At 51.0% G+C, this 24227-nt stretch overlaps 1 protein-coding gene across 1 annotated transcript in view; it reads left to right on the forward strand.

The window, feature by feature from the left end:
* Positions 1-24227, forward strand: part of LOC133070081 (cadherin-23-like) — a 305887-nt gene that overhangs the window by 204855 nt on the left and 76805 nt on the right. The window contains exons 11-13 of the mRNA XM_061161746.1: positions 993-998; positions 2771-2920; positions 3386-3544. Of these exons, the coding sequence (XP_061017729.1) occupies positions 993-998; positions 2771-2920; positions 3386-3544 (315 nt within the window). The remainder of the gene's footprint in view (positions 1-992; positions 999-2770; positions 2921-3385; positions 3545-24227) is intronic.

Genomic DNA, 24227 nt, shown 5'->3' on the forward strand with positions numbered 1-24227 from the left:
TGAAATTCCAGAACGTGCCCCTCTACACCCAGGAGCTGCATTTGGGGGACGCCCACGTCAGGCCCCAACTCTTCTTCCCTTGGTCTGGAAGGCACCCCGGCCTGGGCGCCGGGCTCTTCTTATCCTCACTCTGCTGCTTGCCTACTTCTGTGAGTTCCATTTCTTCTGGAGGCGTTCCCAAGCTCCAGTGTTCCTTCATGTCCATCATGTGGCCCACGGGAAGAAGCTCGCACAGAGTAACGGGTGAGGAAAAGCTGCTGAAGCCCCCGGCGCCTGAGCACCTACGGTGCAGTGCGCCTGCTCTGACGTGGCTTTGCACTGCCCCAGGGCTGGGCTGCGCCTCGGGCTCCCACGTCCCGCCACGACTACAGAGGGTAGTTCCTTGGTCATTCTGGCAGAGAGGTCACTGGTGTCCAGTGAACATGTGCTGTGTGGTGGTTGTTGGTATTGTCAGCTCTTTGTACACTTGTGGATCAAGCTTCAGAACATGGGTTTAAGTGGAAGCACGCCACTGTGTGTGTGGAAGAGGCAAGCCAGAGATCACAGTGCTTATATGCTCGTGGATTTCCTGGGGAAAGATACTAAAGATTGGGGTGTGGTCGTCTCTGGGGATGACTCTCCCACCTCCCTCTCAGTGAGGAGGGAGGCAGCTCAGGGAGACAGTAGCCCAGCCCCCTCCCAACTTTGTGCCATCTTCCCCTGTGTCCCCCCTCCCCGGGTGTGGGGCTGCACTGACCTTCCCACACCCCAGCACCTGGGTGCACACCCCCCACACACCCACCCCTCCTTGGCACCCCCAGAGGCCGTGGCCCATCACTTGCAGAGGGGGCCTTTCCTCTGGAGCAGGTGTGCCCCCGGGGTCCATCTCAGCCCCTCTCCCTTACTCTGATCTCGGACCTCACCACGTTCTCTCTGATTCCTTCCTCCTCCCGGTACCTTTCCGGCTCCTTCTCTGTCTCCGTACCCTTTGACTGACCGACTCCCACTGATAGAACCTGGTAAGTGAGCCTGGGAAGGGCAGAGGCTGGGAGGCATTGTGGGCATTGGGGCGGAGGGGTGCTCCACCTGCTGCGGGCACAGCTCAGGAAGCCCCACCCTCTCGGGGCCAAGGTCCATGGGAGGAAGAGGTATCGATGTTGGCTGCTCGAAGCTGTCACAGCCCGCTGGCTTTGGCTATTAGCGCCCCTTCGGGCATTTAATTGGTCCCCGCCATCTGACGGATAGATTCTACACCAGGGAGCCTGGGAAACTCCACAGCCCAACAGGGCCAAGAGAGCACTGCTCGCACAATTTATGGGAGCCCTTCCTGGGGGCCCTGGAGGGCCCGCTGCTTGCCTGGACCCCAAAATTGTCAGGGCCTTTATTTCACCAATTTGTAGTTGTAAGTAGGAAAAACTCAAGAGACCTAGGGATAGATGTTAAAATGTATTCATTGCACAAATGTATCTGAGTACCTAAGGGACAGCTCCGGGGGCATCAGGCTTTGCTGAGGGGGTCCTTTCTAGCCTTACTGGGACCATCCTTCCCTCTCTGACTGTGTAAAGGCTTCCAGGTTGCCTAGATGCCTCTCTTTCAACAGAAACAAGTTCTGGAAGGAAGCCCCTTGACAGACATATCCCTGGGCAGCCAAGAAAAGGAGCGTGCCTCCCTGCCAGCCCCCAGTTGCTCAGAGGGGCTGTGCTGGACACTGGGCCAGGGGAGGGTCATGCAGGCTGAGAAGGAGGAGGCATCCTTCTGGTGCTGAGAGCCTAGCTCAGTAACCCACTGGGCTTCTCTTCAGAGGTGGAGAGAGGCTCTTGACTGTTTCCAAACCACAGGCTCCCTGCTGAGGTTTGAGGTGGGGGGGCTAGTCTGGGGGTTAGTTCCCCCCATGCAGGAGCCTGGATCACTTTCAGAGGAAGCCTGTCTCCCGCCTTCAGTAGTGGCTCTTCCCCCTGATTTGGGGCATGGGTAGCATGGAGATGTCACACGTCCTGTGTGAGGACAAGCCAGGTGGTGTCTGAGGGCTCCCTGAGCTCTGGCCCTGATTGGAGTGATCAGAAACACCTGACCTAGAGCGAGGCCTCCTCGCCTGAAACCATGGCCTCGGGCTGCTGCGTTCTGGCAGAACCAGTGAAGGGCACGGCAACTCTGCACTATTTGGGGTCCTGTGTCCTCCCAGCCACCACGGCTGGCCACAGAGAGGGGCATACAGGGGTTCACTTTGACACTCCGCCATCTGGGTGGCCCCTACTCCACATGTAAGAAAGGCAGTGTTTCCCTTGATTGACATGATCCAGAAGAGGGACGTAGGAAAAGCACTGTCCTGCTCCAGCCCTCATGCCTTCTCTGGTCCAAGTTGACCCTGAACACTTATTTGCTGCATCCCCCTCCACTCCCTTCTGGCCCTCTTTCCTTTTCTTTCCACCATCTCCCTGCTGGGTCTTGCAGATACTTCCCCCAGTTAGTGTCACTGGAACAGAAGAGGGAATGGGAGATGGAAAATGAACCAAACCATCCCAAAGGGATGTTGTGAGCATCTGGTGGGCTGATAAAGGCAAAAACAACTGGAGGAAATTTCTGGAAGGCTTGGACGTGGGCAGGAAGGCCAGGGAGCCAATCCATAATCATGCATGGGAGGCCAGACCACTTTGGGGTGGGGGGTTGACAAGTCCTGCTTCAGCCCTAATACCTCATCTGCCTCTCCAACCCCTGCTGCCCTGCTCCTCCAGCCACGTTCTGGGCCTTGGCTTCTTGCATTCTAACTGGTTTCTTCTCTCTTCTGACCCAGGGCCTGAACAGCATGTTTGAGGTGTACCTGGTGGGGAACAACTCCCACCACTTCATCATCTCCCCCACCTCCGTCCAAGGGAAGGCAGATATTCGCATCCGAGTGGCAATCCCCCTGGACTATGAGACTGTGGACCGCTACGACTTTGATGTAAGTCCCCTCGCCTCTCCTTGGCTGAGAGGGGGATTTCAGGGGAGGAAGGGGGCAGCACCATCCCCTTAAATCTCTCCTGCTACCTCTCCCCATTCTTCCCTTGTGGATCTGACCTAGAGAAGCTCACCAAGCTATGGCAGGGGTTGGCCTGGGCCTCCCCTTTTCAAGGAGGATGAGGAAATGTTCAAGAATTGAGTAGAATTTTATTAGGTACCATCACAGTCTCAGAAGCCCATCAAGAGCCAGTCCGGCCCCCATTAGCCCCTGCCTCCCCAGCAGATTCTGTGACCACCCTGACCCTATGAGTACTGATGGAGGGATTCCCAGGAGCGCACACAGGGGTGGGCAGTGACTCAGACAGGTGCTGTGGGTTGGGATGGGTGCAGGCCCCAGGGGAACTTATGGGAACAAGGGCTCCAGGACCATACAAGTGCTCACTGGTTCCTTACTCTGCACACCCAGCTCTTTGCCAATGAGAGTGTGCCTGACCATGTGGGCTATGCCAAGGTGAAGATCACCCTCATCAATGAGAATGACAACCGGCCCATCTTCAGCCAGCCACTGTACAATGTCAGCTTGTACGAGAATGTCACTGTGGGGACCTCGGTGCTAACAGTCCTGGTGAGTCCTCTCTCCCTTGAAGGGCAACTGAGCTCTGGGGTAAACCATCGGGAGGCATCCAGAGGGATTTTGCCCAAGGAGTGTGGGCAGTTCAGGGAGGGGGTACCCCCAAGCCCTCAGAGGTTATGGTGTTAGTGTATTAGAGCATCTGGTTTCTTCATGATGAGGCTTCCTTGGCCAAGGAAGCAATGTGGAAAAGGTACCCACCTGGGAAAAGATGAAGTTGGGCCCAGGGTTAGTTTTCTGCCTTGTCCCTGAGAGATAGTGAGCTTGAGTGGGCCAAGAGCCCTGGACCTACCTTCTAATGGGGGCAGGTGCCAGCCATCTCTCAGGAGGGCAGTCCTCTCTCTCTGAGCGTGGACACCACAGAAGAATGGGCTCCTGGACCTCCCCAGCTGTCTTTGCTGAGACCTTGACAGGGGACCCTCCCGGTGTCCATTTGTAACAGTCAGGACTCGTAGTCGCAAGGGACAGAAACCTTTAACTGGTTCAAACAAACAAAAAGAGTATTGGCTCTTGTAACTCAGAAGTGTAAGTGATTTCAGGCATGGCTGTATCCAGGCACTAGGTTGAGCAGGAATCTGACTTCAGCACCAGCCTCTGCTTTTTTTGTATTGGCAGAGAGGCACACCAGCACCCCTAGGCTCACTTCTCACCAATTTATCAACCCCAGTGGGGGAAAAGAAATGTTCTTTTTCAATAGTTTCAGCAAAACTCCCAGAGCTGATTCTCATTGACCCAGCTTACTGGGCCACCATAATTCTGATATACCAGAGAAGGCAATGGCAACCCATTCCAGTCCTCTTGCCTGGAAAATCTCATGGACGGAGGAGCCTGGTAGGCTGCAGTCCATGGGGTCGCTAGGAGTCGGACACGACTGAGCGACTTCACTTTCCCTTTTCGCTTTCATGCATTGGAGAAGGAAATGGCAACCCACTCCAGTGTTCTTGCCTGGAGAATCCCAGGGACGGGGGAGTCTGGTGGGCTGCCGTCTATGGGGTCGCACAGAGTCAGACACTACTGAAGCGACTTAGCAGCAGCAGCAGAGATGGGTCATGCTCCCCCTAGTGGAGTCAGGGCATGGGTCAGTCCCATTCAAATTACATGGGCTGAGAATGGGACAGGGGCTATTCTACAGCAGCCTCTGTTATCAGAACAAAGAGGGTTGTAGAGCAGATCAGTGGCAGATGTGTGCTACACAGGCACAGGGGCTTGCCCATAGTAGGTGCTCAATAAAACAGAGTTTAACCTGCTGCTGCCCCTCCCTGCCCACTGAGGCCCCCGAAATCCTTGCCCTTCTCGCTGCATTCTCACTCCAGGCACAGACACTGCCTGTCGATCCCAGACCCCCTACTCCAAAGTGTGTTTACTCTACAGACAGATGGTATGAAACTGTTTTCAGCCCCCAGGTCCTTCCCATCTGACAGTTATTAATTTTTCAAACAGATGTTTAGCTAGGCAGGCCGTCAGACACAAACAGTGAGTCTGCTGCGGCTGTTTTCTTCCTGCCTGCTTCCCCAGCCCGTGGCTCCGCCGGCTTTCACCGCATTGCTCCTTGCAATCAGTCACCTGGTGCTTGAGGCCCGATGGGCCCTCCTGCAGCCTCTAAGGGCCCCACCAGAGAGCAAGACCAGGGCTCTGGCCTTCTGGACCCAAAGAAATCCTCTTCATCCCCCCAGCCACTTTCCAATGTCAGGGTGAAGGGCACCCAAGCAGCCTGTCTCTCACAGGGCTTGGGGCCGTATGGATATGCTGTCCAACAAGGAGAATGAACAAACTGTAGCCACATTGAACATAGATGCATCTCACAAAAATATAATACTGCGGGGTGGGGGGGAAGCTCTACATGAAAGAATACTTTTTGTATGATTCCCTAAGTGTAAAAGAGATTCAAAATTGATCTATAGAAAAAGGGGTCAACATAGTGCTTATCTTTATATGGGGCAGTTCTGATGTCATAGGATGTTCAGGGGAAAGTTCTGATGTCATAGGGTGTTTTGATTCTTCATCTGGGTGATAGTCACATGGGGTGTGCCCTTTGAAAATTCATAAGACTACACCTATGACTTGTGTACTTTTCTGCATATTATACTTCAATAAAAAACATATGAAAAAAATTCAGATATAAGGCCCAGGCTTGGCAGGTGACTAAGGATTCCTTCCTTTCACTCTTGCTGGAGAAGAAGGGTCTTGCTTTGCAGTCCCCATCTCCCGTGGCCCTGGCAAGGGTTGAGGGAGCCTAGGGGGCAGGGGTGGGATGTGAGGTATAGAGTGGCACACCTCTTGGCTGATGCCCAGCTGCAGGTGTCAAGGACTATGTGTGAAGCCCAGTTCCATCCAGGGTTGGCACTGGAGAGTAGGTTCTCACGCTGGGTGTCCTCAAGCACTGGAGAAGTTCCTGGGCCTGCATGGACCCCCTGCCCACTGCCCAGGACCCCTTTTCCAGTCCCTCTCTGGATGTTTAGCAGATGTGTCCAGCCTCTGTGGCTGCCTGAGGGTCCCCACTCAGGACTGGCTCATCTGGGCTGCCTCTAGTTCCTGAGTGTGTCTGTTAAGCCCTTCGCACCTTCCTGTCACAGCCCCAGCCCCAGGGTCTGTGGAATTGTGCAGCTGTGAGGGGGCCGTTTCACCCTGCGATAATCTCTAGCAGCAAGGCTCTGTGTCTGAAGGAGCTTAGGTCCCAAAGTGAAACCATGGGCCCTGCCTCCCTGCCTTCACTGTGTCCTCCTCTACCCATATCACCTCTGAGAGCCTTCATTTCCCATCTGCAAAATGGGCATGATTCCCCCCACCAAGGCTGCCGTCAGTAGGTGTGAATGACAGATGTGAAAGCATCCCCTGGTGACCCCCCATTCACTGTCATCTCCCAATCCCCCCCGCCAAGGTACTTCCAAATCTTCTAACAGGTGGCAAGTTCTGTGGTCCCACCCGCCACACCCACTGCCCTGGCTTCTCCCACCCTGCCCTTCTTCCCTCCCATCCAATGTCAGCCCAGTCTCTCCACCTGCTTTGCTCCAGGAGGGGCTGAAGTTATAGCCTCCTGCTCAGAGACTGTGAAATTCCTTCTCCTTGACCTTTTCTGGGATGTTATTAAAATGTTTCATGGGCAGCTATGTCAGAAGAAGGAAAAAAAAAAAAAAAAACTATGAAGAAAAGGAAAATGTTTTAATTTGCACTGAAGGCCAGGGCAGAGCCTGCTGCAAGAGGCCTCTCCAACCCCCACTGTGGCAGGGTGCCTTTTCTGTAGCTCATCCCCTGTCCAGGGGGAAGGCAGAACAGGAGGGGACCATCGCCTCCAACCTGGGCATCCCAGCTGGGATGGCATCTCTTCTCACCTCCCTGTTCCCTGAACCTCCCTCACCCCAGGTTTTGAGACCCTTACAGCCCCCAGTTCTAGAAAAATGAGTTTCTACTGCTGGAGGGGAAAGGGCAGGAATGTAGTGGTCACAGGCTTGACCTTGAGCCCCACTCTGAAGGGTGACCACAGAGGGGAGGGCTGTGTAGGGGCACATTCACCGCATATGTTTGCTTTTGTGGTGGGGGGGATGTGTGTGTGTGCATGCACACAGGCATGCTCTTGTGTCTGTGCCTGTATGTGTGTTTGCAACTACATGCTCTCAGATACATGTATACAGCACATGTGTGTATGAAGCTGGTGGCTCCCCATCCTCTAGGTTGTGTGGTTTCTTCCCCTCTCATATCCCCAGGCTGCTCTGATTCTCACCTTCCTTTCCCGCTTCCTGACCTAATAATAACAGGACTTGAGTAGAAAGACTATGGGGTTTCTTCCTAGGACTCTTCTGGGCTTCGGGCAGCCCTGTAGCCTTGCTGATGGGTACCTGGGTTCTGGTGGGGTGTGTGGGTGCTGCTGGACAGTAAGAGCACAATCTAAGCATGCATGGAACAAATGTTTTTTGAGTCCCTACTACTGTGTCAGGCACATGGCCCTGAGAATTCAATGGTGATGTGAGTCTTGCCCTCATGAAGTCTATAGTCTCTTGGGAAGGCCTGATGCTAGTACTAAGAAATGAATCTTTGCATTAAGTATTACTTGCTGTGTAGAGAGATCAGGAAGCTGTGAAGATCTGTAACAGGGCACCTGACCTTGACTAGGCTCGGAGAAGGCTTCCCTGAGAAAGTAGCAATTGATTAGGCATTAACAGGTGAGCAAATGGAAGGAGGCACATTGGAGTAAAAAGGAGTAGCATGTGCAAAGGCCCTGTGGCTAGAATGCAGTGAGGGGTGTGTGATGTATAAGGAGGTGGAGTGCTGCTCCTCTGAGGTGGGAGTGAGGGGTGGGGGAGGTTCAGCAATCTGTCTTCCTCCTGAGTTGTGCCTACCCCAAATGCAGCCACTGGACTGCTGTTCTAATAGTGGAGAAGTCTTGTATTCATCCATTCACATTCTCTTACCTATTCCATCCTGGGGGCCCGTGGCCAGCATTTGAGAAACAGCTGGCAGAAGTTTCTCCCACCATTCTACAAGATGAACCTGTTTCCTCCTCTGCCACCTGGGGAGGTACCCTGACAGGATCCTACCCAGGAGTGTTGTGACAGTTCGGTAGAATGGTGGGTGAAGATGCTCGGCGCTGAGCCTGGCCAGGAACACCCAGAAAATGTCAGCAAGTCATGCTGGCCTCCTGGCTGAGCTGATGGCACCAGGACTCAGAGTCATGGCTCTGCCCCAGGGAAGCCGTGTAACCTGGGCACATCCTTGAGCCCCTGAGGCCCCAGTGTCCTTGTTATAAATCAAGATGGTGGGGCCGGTGCTGCTTCAGGGCCTTCTGGTTCCATGAGGCTTAATTCCAGCTCGCTGTGCCTGAGAGGAAGGGTTGATTTTTGCTGTCTAGTTTCACTCCTGGCAACATAAACCTGTTCCTGTCCTTCGGGGGTCCCTCACCCACCCACTGTTCTCTAAGGCTCCCTTGCCTGTCCCTCCCTTGCCTCCCTCTCAGCCCCCATCTGGAAGTTTGCTGATGATTTCAAGGTGGTCACTTCCCCACTCCTGGAGTTCACCAGTTTTTCCTTGTTGTCCAGCCTGGCCTCCATCCCCAGCAGCATCAGCAGAGGCAGCCCTGCTGCTGTTGGTCCCCTTCTCCTCCTCCCCTGCCCATAGTGAGCATCACTGACACCAAAAGGGAAAGGTGATGTGATGTCACTGCCCCAGGCGGACCCTGGTAAAGGCCAGCCTCGGTCCTGGAAGAATTGAAATGCAGCATGCCTCTTCCACCAGCTGTCAGGCTGCGGGGTCTCTTCCCTATCTCTGTGATGCCTGCAGGCTCAGGGCACACCCCCTCCCATGTTGCTAAATCCAAGGAATTTAACATGGGCCTCACCCCGGGTGCTGGGAACTCAGTGGTCCAGCAAGGTGGTTTGGAAAGGCCAGTCCCCTGCCTCAGCTCAAGTGGTGCTCCCTGGTCTCCCTGGCCCCTCACAGAAGGACTTGCTACTCTGCAAGTGAGGGAGATGCCTTCCAGCTGCATCAGTGCCTTTAGGAGGGAACCTTAGGAGCAAAACCTGGAAACCAGAGAGACCCAGGTTGAAATTGTGCCCCACCCTTGCCGTCTCTGTGACCCTAGACAGATGCCAATCTCTGTGTCCAATCTCTAGTCCCCAGAATTTGCTGTAGGGATGATAGAAGTAGTATCTGTGCCAGGATGAAAAGAGGGGCATTTAGATCGCTTACCCCCAGAAAGCTCTGAGGGGCTGGGAGCTGTAATGGCTAGCACTGTTGCTTGTGCTCTTATCCACCACAGAATGCGGGGCTCAGTGGAGCTTCAGAGAACACTGAGGAATCACTGCCATGAATCACTTGCTTAAACCTGGGTCCTGGGTACTCTGTCCTTGGTTCCGACTCCACTGAACAGTGAGTGGGTCCTCTCAGTGGACACATTGGCTGGTTCTTGCCTGTGTCCAACCCTGGACTCTGACACTCAGACCCCAGTGTCAGGGAACAGAAGACAGGTTAAATGAGGATGCAGGAGGAGGGCTAAGACTCTTAGAGAAGCCTGCGGCAGGTGAGACAGGAGGACAAGCTTCTTGTGAGTGCAGGCTGGGCATTTGCTTGGGAAGCTGGAATTAGGAGAGCCCCACCCTAGGTTTGATGCTCTGCTGTCACCATCTTGAAATTGTTCAGTTTTGAACAAGGGGCCTTGTGTTTTCATTTTGCATTGGGAAATTATGCAGATTATGTAGCCTGTCCTGGCTACAGGAACTCTTCAGCTCTGTGCCCAAAGGAGCTCCATGGTGGTCCGTTGTCTTTGTCTTTGTTCCCACGTTCCATCAGCACTGCCTCAGGAATCACTTGCCATGTGCCGTGCTCCAAGCAGGGGCCCACCAAGCTTGTTTTGGTTCCAAAGGCTGCATAAGAAACCATCCCACATTTGGCCACAAAGAGCAGTGACCATTTTCTTACCTTCATGGATCGGGTGGGTCAGGAATGTGGACAGGGCAGCAGGAGAACCCTTCTCTGCCCCTCCAGGTCTGGGGGTGACTCCTGCCTCTGTCCGGTGCCTGGGCTGCTCTGGCTGAAGTACTGGTCCAACTGGACACTGTGTTCCGAGCTCCTGGCTGTGGTCTCTCCACGTGGCCCAGGCATCTCAGACATGGTCTATAGCGGGAGCCTCCCAGAAGAGGCCTCCAGGGAGTGAGTGTCTCAAGAGAATCAGGTGGAAGCTGCGTGGCTTTTTGTGACCTAGCCTAGAGGTCACCCCACATCATTTCTGCTGAATGTTGTTGGTTACAGTGAGTCATCAAGGCAGGTTCACACTTAAGAAGAGAAGCTATAGTCCCTCCCCAGCTGTCAGAGGGAAGAATGTCATAGAATTTGCATAAGCGAAGGTGTCTTAGACCCCCTCAGAGCTCACTCCGTCAGTGCCCCTTTCCTGAAATACTGCACATGAGCATGGCGCCAGGGGAGAACCAGTTCCCACTCCTCCTCCAGGAAGGAAGGAAGGAAGGAAGATAGGTCACTCATTCATATCTGATTCTTTGTGACTCCATGGACTGTGGCCCACCAGGCTCCTCTGTCCATGGTGATTCTCCAGGCAAGAATACTGGAGTAGGTTGCCATGCCTTCTTCCAAGGTATTTTCCTGGCCCAGGGATTGAACCCAGGTCTCCCATATTGCAGGCCAATTCTTTACCATCTGAGCCTTCAGGGAAGGGAAGCCCTGCACAAACACAAGCAGAAGAACACAAATAGGAACCCTTCCAATCTCATCTTCAGCCTGGAAGAGTTCTCCACCAACAGGGGAAGGGAGAGAAAAGAGAGTAACCCCTGGTACTCCCTGGCTCATAAAGTTCCAGTGCTCTAGGCCTGGGTCAGCATTCGAGGCCCCCGCACCCCAGCCCTGAGCCACTTTCCAACCCTCGGCCCCATTACATCCCTCACACCCCTTCTCTCCTGCCTGCCCAGAGTCTCTAGCCTCCCTGCATGTCCTCACACCCCTCCTGCACCTGGCTTTCCCTCCCTCCAGTCTGAGACCATCAAATGCCTGCCAACCCTAAGAGGCAGCTCTTCTAACGGCAGCCTCCCATAAGAAGCCACCTCCCTCTGTAAGGGGCACAGGCCCACCTCCCCCGAGGTCCTCCCCCTCCTCTCCAGCTCCCCTCTGTGCTGGCACCTAGCTTTCCCGGGCTGTCCTCGCCATTTCTGTTGGGGCAGCATTGTTAATGGCCTCTCCTGCCCACTCCACCGAGAACTTCCTGAAGGCAGGTTCTCTCTGTCTGGGTGCCCACCTCCCTGGGGTGTTTGGCACAGAGTAGGTTGGACTCCTGTGGCCTGGAGTGTCTAGGGCAGCTTCTTTGAAGGAGGAATGGGGGCAGCAGTTTCATGAGGGAAACTGAGGCATGGGAAGGGGAGATTATACACCAGTGTTCACCCAACAAGTCAAGGGCAGAGGTGTCTGTCCGAATCCGAAGTCTTGTAACTTCTGTTTCACTACTTGTGCCAGGCTCCCTAACACCCACTCTGGCGATAGGCACTGGGGGAACACTGCTGGACAGGGAGCCCCGAGGCCTGAGCTCTAGATCCCAACTTGCCCTGTGACCCTGGGCCAGTCTCATTCCTTCTCTGGGCCTTGGCTTCCTGCTCACTCCAAGGAGGGGGTAAACTGGATGCCCTCTGATTATCCTTCCTAGATCAGGCGGGGTCTGGGGTGCTGGCCACAGCCCAGGAACAAAGGCAGGGGTCCAGGGGCTGCAATGGCCACCAGATTCAGGGGTCTCTTAGGCCTCCTTGTCCTAATCAGGGCATGTGATTACAAGGTCAAGGCTGAAATGTGCCCCGCCCTTCAGCCTCCCTCTGCAGACAGGGCTGCTCCAGCTGACCTTGCTGCCTGGGCTGCTACTGATGGCACCGGGTGCCCTGTGAGCCCATTTCTCCCCTGCAGAGGCCTCCCCACTGCCCCCCCCCCAAACCAGAGCAGGACTCTGCTCTCTCTGGGGGAAAAGGGACATCTACTATACTCCTTCACACCCCTAGATGCATCTACCATACACCTTCATTCAATGACGGTTGATCAGTGGCCTGAAATGACAACAGTGAACGAGACAGACCAATCTCCCTGTATGTGCAGGGGTGGGAGAATAAGGAAATCCAGAGTGTGTCAGAGAGGGACACGTGCCATGGGGGAAGGTATAGCCGGGGGCAGCAAGGGGGGGAGTCCCAGCTGTGGCATTTGTTACCTGTTGCACCAGGTGGTCAAGGAAGACGAGCCTCTCAGAGAAGGTGACAATGGATGGAGCTCTGAAGGATGGCAGGGGGAGTCTGAGTTGAGAATTCTGCAGAGAGCTGCCCTAGGCTGAGGGAGCCACAGGTGAGAGTCTTGAGACAAGAGCCTGGTGTAGGTGAATACTTCATGAGGGGGAAGGAAGACTGGAGGAGGTCAGGAGGTCACCCTAGGATGGGTGACTGCGCTGAAGGGGAGCAGATGAATCACGGAGGCTGCTGTGTGGAGAGCAGGCCAGCAGGAGAGGGAGAGTCTGCCAGGGTGCAAGTGGGGTGACCAGGTGAGAGACGACAGCTCCGACAACCCAGGTGGCAGTGGAAATGGGGAGGGGTGGAAGATTTGAGCGCCTTTCCTCTGTGCTCCCTTCTCTCCCAGCCCATGCTCAGGTCTGGACAGAGGCCCCGCTGTTCTCTGCCCCAGACCCAGCAAGGCACGCCCATCTTCACCCCACCTGGCTGCCAGGCGCGCCTTCACAAACAGTGAAATGGACACACAGCCCTGGGCTGCAGTCCTGCCTGTTTCACACCAGCTGGTTGGCTTTGGGCAGGTTACTTACTGTCCTTGAGTTTGGGTTTCCTCCTCTATGAAACAGGGAGAATAATTCCCATCTCAGCAATGTCGTAGGATGATGCGTGGAAAGATAATAATCTGGTGCCTATGCACAACAAGTGGTTGGTACCAGCCTCTGCTGCGGGCCAGGCGTCCCAGGTTATCTGTGCCCCTCTAAAATAGTTGGCCTCTCCCTGTTTCTGATAGCAGTGTTTCAGGTTGATTCTATCATTGTATAGAGCTGGTGACAGAAATTGCCAATGTGAATTATCAGCAAGTCTGGGCGATAACACCACCCAAAGGTTAGACCTCATCCAGGTTCTTTAGCAAAACCCAACAGAGGTGAGCGGGTCAACAAGGGAAAGAGCGGAGGCAGGACTGCCTGGCAGCTGGGTCCCCTCGGCTACCCTTCCCCTTCCTCCTGTTCCCCCACCTCTACACACTCTCCCCATCTCCTCCTGACACCCCCTCACGGCAGGCATCTTAATTGATCTCATTGTTCTCCAATCCCTAGAGACCTGCAACTCCAGCTGTGCTTAAACAGAACAAAATCTCTTCCAATTTCCCCACCGTTTAAAAGAAAATTGAATTCTTTATCTGCAGCCTGGGGAGGGGAAGAGAGGTTAGACACACACACAAGCACAAGCACACATAAATAGTAGTCACCCTAGTCCGGCTCCCAAGCTGTCCTGGAAGGCCTTCACTGACACACCGTCCCCCATTCGGGGCGGGGGTGTCTGAGCTGTACTTCTGGGCCCCTTTAATCTGCTCTTCGTTCATCTCCAGTCAGCAGGGCCAGGCGCCGGGAGGAAGCTGAGCTGGTTGATGGTGATTGACGGGTCCAAGTTCCTCTGTCTGTCAGGCCTCAGTGCTCCTCTGGATGTGTTTATCTCTTTAATCTAAATATCAATCCGTGAAACCCGGAATGGGATGGAATGAGAGGTAGGACAGGAGCTAAGGAGAGAGAGAGAGAACACAGCTGGCTGCCCACTGCCACCCTGGCCTTCTGGAGGGAGCCTTGACAGGGCCTGTGGTTGGAGGCCAGGGGGTGCTGCTTGCGACTGGCTAGAGCCTGGGTCCGGATGGAGAGCCAGGGCTCCCCCAGCTCGACCCTTAAGTGGATTGTCCCAGACCTTGTTCAAGGTCCAGCAGTTTCCTGCCATTTAGTTGCTCGACTGCTTGATTTTTGGCAAATTGATCTAAAGCCTCGTTTTCCATCAGGCCTCTCACACCTCTCTCACTGGTGCTTCCAGAATTCCCGTTCTTGACAGGAGCAGCTCTGTCTGCTGCTGACCTCTGGCCCTTTGTCCAAAAAAAAAAAAGGAAGGACACTGTTGTTCATCATCACAGACCTGGTGAGCCCATCCTGTAAGCTTAGAATATAAATGGCAAGCACTTTACAGCATGTTACGTACCTCTTCCGGGACCCATTGTCCAGAAGAAAGAAACGGAGGCCCAGAGAGGTTTAGTAACCTGTCCAGGGTGAGCCAGCTAGCAAGTGACCAAGCCAGGATTCAAACCTGGATCTGTCCGATTCCAAAGCCCTGGGGTCTACCTCCCACTTGCTGCTTGTCACTATGAGGTGTCCATTCCCATGCTGAGCTCCAGCCTGTTGGAATCAGCTGTCTCCAGAGTCCAGAGAGATGAGCCCAGCCTGTCCTCCAGAAGCTGGAGCTGCGTTGTCCCTGGGTGACCTTGTGCAGGTCCCTGGCTCCCAGGGCCTTGGTGTCCTCTTCAGTGAAATGAAGGGATTCCGCTGGATGTCCTTGAAGGCTGTGCCAACAGCACGTGACCGCCTGCCCCCGCCAGCCCCTCCTACACCAGGAGCTGTGACTTCTGGCCCTCTGCGTCTGTCAGACCCCCTGCAGTAGGGTTGCCGCTGATTGCTCCTCTCAGGCAGTTGCTCAGAAGACACCAGAGCAAAGAAGAGGGACCCCGCGAGTGAGAGGATAGTGGGCAGCTGTAAGTGCGGCCGGAGCTGGAATGAGTTCATCAGTGCAATAAAGCGAATGTCTGACACAGTCCACCTGTGCCGGGTGGGTCAGGCGCCCTGGGACCGGCCAGCAGGAGGGGGCCCAGGCCTGAGAGCTGACCCTGGAAGCAGGAGGTGGGAGAGGCCGCGGGAGCAGGGAGGGGGCCCGCAGAGGTTTAGGGACAGGTTGAGCTGGGCTTGTGGTTCTGGAGTAGCCTAATCTTACCGCCTCGTCCTTGTTGGTGGGGATGACAGCTCCAGTCCCTTCCACCTTGTTTCTGGAATGGCTCAAAGTCCCGTTTGCCCCCTGGTTTGCCTAGTGTTTTTTAAACTTTTTTTTTTTAATCATGATCCATAATGAAAATTACGTTTAACTCCATAACCCAGAAGACACACTCACACATCCATGTGTAGGACAAAGCAATACTTCCCTACTAAGTGTGATAATACACCCTAGTTCTTCCTGTTTTATTCTACTAGATTTCATTTTTTTAATGAGAACTTTTAAGATCTACTGTCTTAGCAACTTTCAAATGATATAATGATACAATAAAGTATCATTAACGATAGTCACCATGCTCTACATACATCCTCAGAACTTATTTTATAATGTTTGTACCTTTTTTACCTCTTTTATTCATTTCACCCATCTCTATCCCAGCCTTTGACAACCAGCAATTTGTTCCCTGTAGCTGTGAGCTGGGTTTGGTGGTGGTGGTGGTGGTTTAAATTCTACTTATAAGTAACAGTATATAGTATTTGTCTTTCTCTGTCTGATTTATTCCAGTTAGCTTCATGCCCTCAAGGAGGTTCATCCATATTGTCAACAATGGCAAAATTTCCATCTTTTTATGGCTGAATAATATTCCACTGCACATATACATCTTCTTTATTCATTCTCTCTCAATGGACACTTAGCTTGTTTCTGTATCTTGGATATTGTTTAAAAAAAAGTTGACGTCAGCATGGGAGTTCAGATATCTTTTCAAATTAATGTTTTCTTCAGGTAAATATCCAGAACTAGAGTTGCTGAATCATTTGGTAGCTCTGTTTTTAATATTTTTTGAGGAATCTCCATACTGTTTTCCACAGTGGCTGCACCAGTTTATATTCCCACCAGCAGTGCACAAGGGTTCTCTATCCGCCTTCTCATCAACACTTGTTATTTGTTATCTTTGTGATGGTAGTTATTCTAATAGGTATGAAGTGATATCTCTCCATGGTTTGATTTTCACTTCCCTGATGATGAGTGATGTTGAGTACCTCTTCAAGTACCTGTTGGCCATCTGCACATCGTCATTGAAAAAACCCCTATTGAGATCCTCTGCCCATTTTTTAATCAGATTGTTTGGGTTTTTGCTAGTGAGTTGTATGCATTCCATAGGTATGGATATGAACCCCTTATCAGATATGTGATTTGCAAATATATTCTCCCATTCTGTAGGTTATCTTTTTATTTTGTTGGTTTCTTTTGACATTTGGAAGCTTTTTAATTGATGTAGTCCCACTTGTTTATTTTTTTAGTTTGTTACTTTTGCTTTAAGCATCAAATCCAAAAAAAAATCATCACTAAGACTAATGTCAAGGAGCTCCCCACCTATGTTTTCTTTTTCAGGTTTTATGGTTTGAGGTCTTATATCTACATCTTTCATCCATTTTGAGTTAAGTTTTAAAAATTTTTATTGGAGTATAGTTAGTTTACAATGTTGTGTTAGTTTCAGGTGTATAGCTGAGTGATTCAGTTATACATGTATTAATTCTTTCTCAGATTCTTTCTTTTTGGCTGCACTGGATCTTTTGCTGAGTGCGGGCTTTCTCTAGTTGCAGTGAGCAGGGACTACTCTTTGTTGCAGCACATGGGCTTTTCATTGTGGTGGCTCCCTTGTTGTGGAACACAGGCTCTAGGGCGCATGGGCTTCAGTAGTTGCTACTCATAGGCTCTAGAGCGAGACCTCAGTAGTTGTCAGACATGGGTTTAGTTGCTCCACAGCACGTTGAATCTTCCTGGACCAGGGCTTGAACCTGTGTCCCCTGCACTAGCAGGCAGATTTTTATCCACTGTACTACCAGGGAAGTCCAAGATTTTTTTTTTCTTGTATAGATTATCAGAATATTGAATAGAGTTCCCTGTGCTATACAGTAGGTCCTTGTTGGTTATCTACTTTATATATAGTAGTGTATGTATGTTAATCCCAAACTCCTGATTAATCCCTTCCCACCACATTTCCCCTTTGGTAACCATAAATTTGTTTTCAATATCTGTAAATCTGCTTCTGTTTTGTAAATAAGTTCATTTGTATCATTTTTTAGATTCTACATATGAGTGATAGCATATGATGTTTGGCTTTCTCTGTCAGACTTACTTCACTTTGTATGAAAATCTCTAGGTCCATCCATGTTGCTTCAAATGGCATTTTGTTCTTTTTTATGACTGAGTAATAGTCCATTGTATATATGTGCCATCTTCTTTAACCATTTCTCTGTCAAGGGATATTTAGATTACTTCCATGTCTTGACTGTGGTAAATAGTGCTTCAGTGAACATTGGGGTGCATGTATATCCTTTCAAACTATGATTTTCTGTGGATATATGGAGTGGGATTGCTGGATCATATGATAGTTCTATTTCTACTTTTAAAGAAATATCCATATTGTTCTTCATAGTGGTTGTATCAATTTACATTCCCACTGATAGTGTAGGAGGTTTCTCTTTTCTCCACATCCTCTCCAGTATTTATTTATAGGCCTTTTGATGATGGACATTCTGACTGGTGTGAGGTGATACCTCATTGTAGTTTTGATTTGCATTTCTCTGATCATTAGTGATGTTGATCATCTTTTCATCCTCTTTTTGGCCATCTGTATGTTGTTTTTGGAGAAATGTCTATTTAGATGTGCGATGTCTATTTAGATGTGTGATTGGGGTTTGTTTTTGTTTTTTTTTTTTTTTTTGGTATAAAGCTGCATATATTTTGTTCGTATATGTTGGAGATTTATCCTTTGTCAGTTGCTTATGTGCAAATATTTTCTCCCATTATGTGGATTATATTTTTGTTTGGCTTATGGTTTCATTTGCTGTGTAGAAGCTTTCAAGTTTAACTAGGACCCATTTGTTTATTTTTTTTTCTATTTTCATTATTCTAGGAGATGGATCAAAGAAGATACTCCTGTGATTTATGTCAGTGTTCTGCTTCTGTTTTCCTCTAAGGGTTTTATAGTGTCTAATCTTATATTTAGGTCTTTGATCCATTTTGAGTTTATTTCTGTGTATGGTGTTAGGGAATGTTCTTCTACATGTAGCTGTCCAGGTTTCCCAGCACCATTTACTGAATAGATTGTCTTTTATCCATTTTGTTGTCTTCCCTCCTTTATCACAGATTACTTGACCATAGGTGCATGGGTTTATTTCTGGGCTTTCTGTCCTGTTCCGTAGATCTGTCTTTCTATCCTTGTGCCAGTACCATACTCTCTCGATGACTGTAGCTTTGTAGTATAGTCTGAAGTCAGGGAGCCTGATTCCTCCAGCTCTATTTTTCTTTCTCAGGATTGCTTTGGCTATTTGGGGCCTTTTGTGTCTCCATACAACTTTTAAAATTTTTGTTGTAGTTCTGTTAAAAAAAAAAAATGCCATTGGTAATTTGTAGATAGCCTTGAATAAGGATAGTCAAAATTGATTCTCCAAATCTGAGACTGTGGTATATCTTTCCATCTGTGTGTGTCATCTTCAGTTTTTTTCATCAGCATCTTACAATTTTTAGAGTACAGGTCTTTTGCTTCTTTAGGTAGGTTTGTTCCTAAGTATTTTATTCATTTTGATGTGATAGTAAATAAGATTGTTTCCTTAATTTCTCTTACTGATCTTTCATTGTTAGTGTATAGGAATGTAACTGATTCTTGTGTATTAATTTTGTATCCTGCAATTTTACCAAATCCATTGATGAGCTCTAGTAGTTTTCTGGTAGCATCTTTAGGATTTTCTATATATAGTATCATGTCATCTGCAGAATACGACAGTTTTACTTCTTTTCCAATTTGGATTCCTTTTTATTTCTTCTTGTTCTCTGATCGCTGTGGCTAGGACTTCCAAACCTGTGTTGAATAAAAGTGACAAAGTGGACGTCCTTGTCTTTTTCCTGATCTTAGAGGAAGTGCTTTCAGCTTTTCACCTGTGAGTACGATGTTAGTTGTGGGTTTGCTATATATGGCCTTTATTATGTTGAGATAGGTTCCCTCTCTGCCCACTTTCTAGAAAATTTTTATCATAAATTAGTGTTGAATTTTATCAAAAGCTTTTTCTGCATCTATTGAGATGGTCATAAGGTTTTTATTCTTCAATTTTTTAAAGTGGTGTATTACACGGATTGATTTGCAGATATTGAAAAGTCCTAGTATCCATGGGAGAATTCCCACTTGATCATGGTGCATGATCCTTTAAACTTATTGTTGAATTCTTTTTGCTAGTGTTTTGTTGAAGATTTTTGTGTCTCTGTTCATCAATGTTATTGGCATGTTATTTTCTTTTTTTTGGTGGTATCTTTTTCTGATTTGGGGATCAGGGTGATGGTTGTCTCCTATAATTGAGTATGGGAGTGGTCCTTCCTCTGAAGTTTTTTGAAGGAGTTTCAGAAGGATAGGCGTTAACTCTAACTTAGTTGTATGAATGTGCTTATCTGCAAAAGAAGGTGGGCAATGTAGTATTTCAGCCAGGTAGTGTTGTACTACCTAAAAAGCCTGGTTCATTTGAGGGAGGTGGCGTGGGTGTTTAAGTCTCTGCCAGATAACCTCTGTGTGGCCTCAGTTTTCTCTCCTGGAAAATGACAATGACCATGTTCCTTATGGATTTGTTGTGGGGGTTCGGTGAGATAATATAAACTTTGTGCAGCGCCTGGCACAGAATGCATGCTAAACAGATGATAGGCACTAACATTAAGTGCCTGGTGCCAAACTAAGCACCTTCTGTGTGTTATCTCATTGAATCCCCACGACAACCTGGTGAGGCAGAAATTAGTGTCCTTACTTTATAGATGAGAGCACTGAGGTTCAGAGCAGTTAACCGCTTGCTAGAGGACACACCTGTGGAACAGGCAGAGCTGAGGGTGAACCCTTGTCTCTAGGATGCCAAGTCCATTCATTCCCTTCACCATGAGGCACCACAGCCTTCCCTTAGAGACTAAACTCCTCCAAGACTCACCTGGTGAAACTACGGGGCTGAAAGGTGTGACAGAATGGGAACTGGGCTGGCTGATGTCCAGGCTGAACCCAAGGCCCAGAGCTCCCTCTCTCTACGTAGGATACCCAATGGCCCAGAGGAGAAACAGGACCAGGATCAAAAATCCCTTTAGACTCCTATTGTCATAAGACCTGCAGCCTTGAAGTCAGAAGGTCAGTGATTCAGTTTGCTGAAGGACCCTGGTAAAACCCGTTTTCTCCACGAACCTCAGTTTCTCTGTCTGCAAAATGGACAGAAGGTTGTTGAATCCTCTGCCTGTTCTGAGACATTTTTAGAGCAACGTGGCTAGACTGTTCTGAATTCCTTGGGAAGCAAATCTGTATAAATGAGATGTGCTGCTCTCCTGTTAGCTCATTTCTCAGTCTTAGAGCATTCTAACCACTGGAGGTGGGATGGGCAGAGGAGTGAGTAAACCCAAATGTCTATGGATAGGGGCTGCTTCTCAGGCACGAATGCGCCCAGCACACCCTCCCAAGCCCACACTGATTACACACAGTCTGCCTGTCTCACCACCAAGCCCTGGGCTGGGCTGGCCCAGGTGCGAGAGGGGCTGGGACTGCAGCCCTCTGCTGGGCTCAGGATCACAGGTGATTTATAGTTCCTGCGTCAGACTTTGACCTTAATTTCTTCTGTCGTTGCGGGGCTGTAAAATTCATTAGGGACCTGTAGGCGGAGTGATGGAGATGTCAGGCGGGCAATCGTGTGAGTATTTAATCTATCAGATGTGTGGCTTGCCATTTAGGGAGACAACAGGAGGATGTGGAATCAATACGGTTCATTAGTGAGACACACGTGCTGGCCAAACCAGAGCCCACCGATGGCAGCAGGCATGGGGGCTGTGCCACCCAGCTCCAAGTCACCTTGAGTGGGAATGTGTCCTGGCACATGAGTCCCACCCAGGTACCTCTCCCCACCTTCCCACTAGGCCTGGAACCGCCTGTTGCATCCCATGGGAGCAGGCAAGGAGAGGAGGGAGGGAGTGGGACTCCAGGCAAGGATACAGTGGTGAAATCTAGCAGTGAGGGGAGGTGTTCCCAACCACAGTTTGGCTGCATCCCCAGGGGGTTGATTGGACTGTCTTTTCCTCCTCCTTCCATCTCCTCTGCACATCAAGCCCCACTTGACTGAGCCTCAGCCACGGTGTCTGTCCCCATATCTCTCTGGCACTCTCCCCTTCTCATCCTCTACCACATAATCCCATCTTGATAACTGGCCTCGAGTCCCTTCTGATTGTGAGGATCATGTTCACCCCCAGTCACCCTCCCACATCCCTGGGGAAATGACTTTCTGCATTCCAGTCTTCCTTGTTTGAAGGGGTCTGATGAGTTTTTTTTTTAAAAAGGAACTCAGTTGAGTCTTCCTTAAGCCTGAGGGCATAAAAAAATGGACAGCATTGTAGAAGAGTGAGGAGTGGGATTTCTTTGCTCTTTGATTTGTGTGTGCAAGTTGTCAGACAGATTGAAGGTTCGAGTGCCCCCCCTCTCGATGACCAACTGCAGGACCCGCTGTCCCTGAGCCTCTGGCCACTGTGAGTGCCAAGAGGACTGGGGCATCACCGTGGCATCACTGGGGCATCACTGAGCTCACCGTGGGTGCCCAGCATCCAGCCTGAGGCTTGTGTCTGAGGCCTGGCTCCCCAGAAGCCAACTCTGAGACAGGGACATGAAGACAGGCAGTTTACTTGGGAAGTGACCCCAGGAAACTCAGATGGGAGTAGGAAGTGAGACAAGGTCACTCAAGACGACACCGTGAAGCTTGTGGGGCTCCTGGAGTGCCATCCGCTGGGAAATCAGTTGGAAGGTTATGCCTGAGCTATCCGAGCTCAGGACAAGGAGGCTAGGTTATGGGTCCAGTGAGTCCTAGCCCCATTTGAGTGGGGGCAGCTTCTGGGGAATGTAGCCACCCCATCTTTCCAACTGCTCCCTTGAGAAGAAAGTCCATAGGCCAAGAGAGGCACAGACGCTTCCCCTAAAGCAGCCCCCGGCGCCTGGAAGTGGGCACAGGGGCTTGTGTGTGGTGCTGGAAGCTTCTACTTCAGCTGAGCACTTTCCCTAAAATGAGGGTAGAATTAACTCACAGAGTAGGAGCAGAAATGAAATGTGCTAATATTTGTAGATTTCTTAGAATAAATCCTAGAGCCTGCTAAGGACTAAGCAAGAGTGAGCTGCTATTTCTATTTTTGCAGTCATATCAGCTGGAATTGCTTCATCTGTAAAATGGGATTGTGACCCCATCTTGCTGGTTGCTTTAAGGATTAGGGCCAAATCATGTCATGTTTCTCACACGGGGCCAGGCCCAGAGCTGATACTCAGCAGGGCAGTGATGGCAGTCATCCCCCTGCCTCCATGGGGCCCCCCACATCTGTTCTCCAGACCAACATGGCATCTCCTCAGCAGGAGGCCTGGGGACCACCAGGTACCGTCAGGCATGAGGCGCAGGCAGCCGTGGCCACCCTGACAGCCCTTGACATCCTGTAATTGCTTTCCCGTGACGACTTCTTTAAGCACAGTGCCTCTGGCCAGAGCAATTTGCTCCCCATCAGTTTCTATTTCCAGGTTTTAAAATAAAATAAAGAGAAATAAGGAAGGGGTGGAGGAGCCCAAGAACAACACCATGTCTTCAGTAACAAGCAAGCTGAGGACCCCACACCTTAAGCGCGCTTGTCAGCCCATTCTTAGCTTTCCTTCCTCCTCCCCCTGCTGCAGATGGACACAGTAGTAGGCGGGGCTTGGGTCTGGACGGGACGGAGCTCAGTGCCGCCTCCCTCCTCCTCCTCCAGCCACTGCAGGCACAGCCCAGGCGGAAGGGCTGGCCGAGAGAGGGCTCAGCAGGAGCAGGTGTGCTGAGGACCAGAAAGAGTGAATAGTTAGAATTGTGCGTGGAAAGATGAATCCTGGCTCCACTTGGACAGCAGGTTCCTATGCGCCAGGCACTGGTCTGAGGCACCCTCTGTGGTGTACCTTCTAAAATCCCCACACCAATCCCATGAGGCAGGTACTGTCATTAGCCCCATTTTACAGATGAGAAACTGAGGATTAGAGTGGATGTGACCGTGGTTGTTGGCAAACAGGCCAGGAGAGGAAGTTAGATACCACAGAGGCTGGCCCGCATCAGGCCTCAGGGATGCTACAAGCAGTTTGGACTGTCTTCAGTGCCCTGGGAGCCTTCTAAGCTGAAGAATGGTGTCCCATGTGGCCCGATGCTCCGTCTGGCTCTGGTGGTGGATGGGCTGCTAGCGCCAGAGGAGAAGCAGGCAGACGGTCAGGAGACTCTGCAGCACGTGGGCCGAGAAGCCAGGATCTTCCTCAGAGACCCAGAGCTGATGTTTGAGCAGAAGCTGAACCAGAACCCAGATCTCGCCCTCCCCTTTTGGAGGGGTTTTCACGACCCTGCACAGAGCCACAGGCCCTTTTGAGGGCCTTGGTGCCGGCCTCCCAAGAAGAAAGACATTACTCCAGCAGGCAGCGCAGAGGGGCTCTACCCACATCTCGCTGGCTGTTGACTCCCGTAGGGAAGGTTGGACTGAGAGATGCCGAGGCCTTCTCTGCGCTCAGTACTAGGACCACGAGTGGTGCAGCATGGGCATGTGCCAGGGAGTGATGGCCGTCCACCCTCGGTCCACCACCCACCGGGTCCCCACCCTCTCCTAACTGCCCTCCCACTCGGCGATTCACCTGACCATGGGCTCTGAGCCTCTGTCCCCAGCCTCCCAGTAGCATTCTTTTGTCCTAAAGCCTCCTCACACGCAGAAGGCCAAGAGCAGGCCCCGGGGACTTTCTTCATATGACCCACAGCCTCCCCGGGATCTCTCCCGCACCCTCTCGCTCACTCCCTAGTCCACTGCCCACCTGCAGCACTCACCTTCTTACCCTACACCAAGTCCAGTGGAAGGCCTTTCCTTACACCCTCTGTCATTTCTTCTCCTCCCAGGAGTGTGGCGCCCCACCCTCGGGCCAAGAACCCCCAGGAAGGTGCTCACAGGAGCAACTTCCAGCCAAACCTCGTTTGCCCACCTCTCACCATGCCCTCACCCGCGAGCGCTGGCTTCCTTCTTGGATCAGATAGCTTCCTTCTGAGACGACGCAGAAATGACACACCAAGCATTTCCCCGGCAGACCAGATGATATTTCCTGGCCACAGGCTTCGTATCCTACAGAGAAGCCGAAATCCTCATCCACAGCCCCATGGGAGGGAGCGTGGCAA

The sequence above is a fragment of the Dama dama genome, chromosome 15, assembly GCF_033118175.1.
Source record: "Dama dama isolate Ldn47 chromosome 15, ASM3311817v1, whole genome shotgun sequence".
NCBI classification, from domain to species: Eukaryota; Metazoa; Chordata; class Mammalia; order Artiodactyla; family Cervidae; genus Dama; species Dama dama.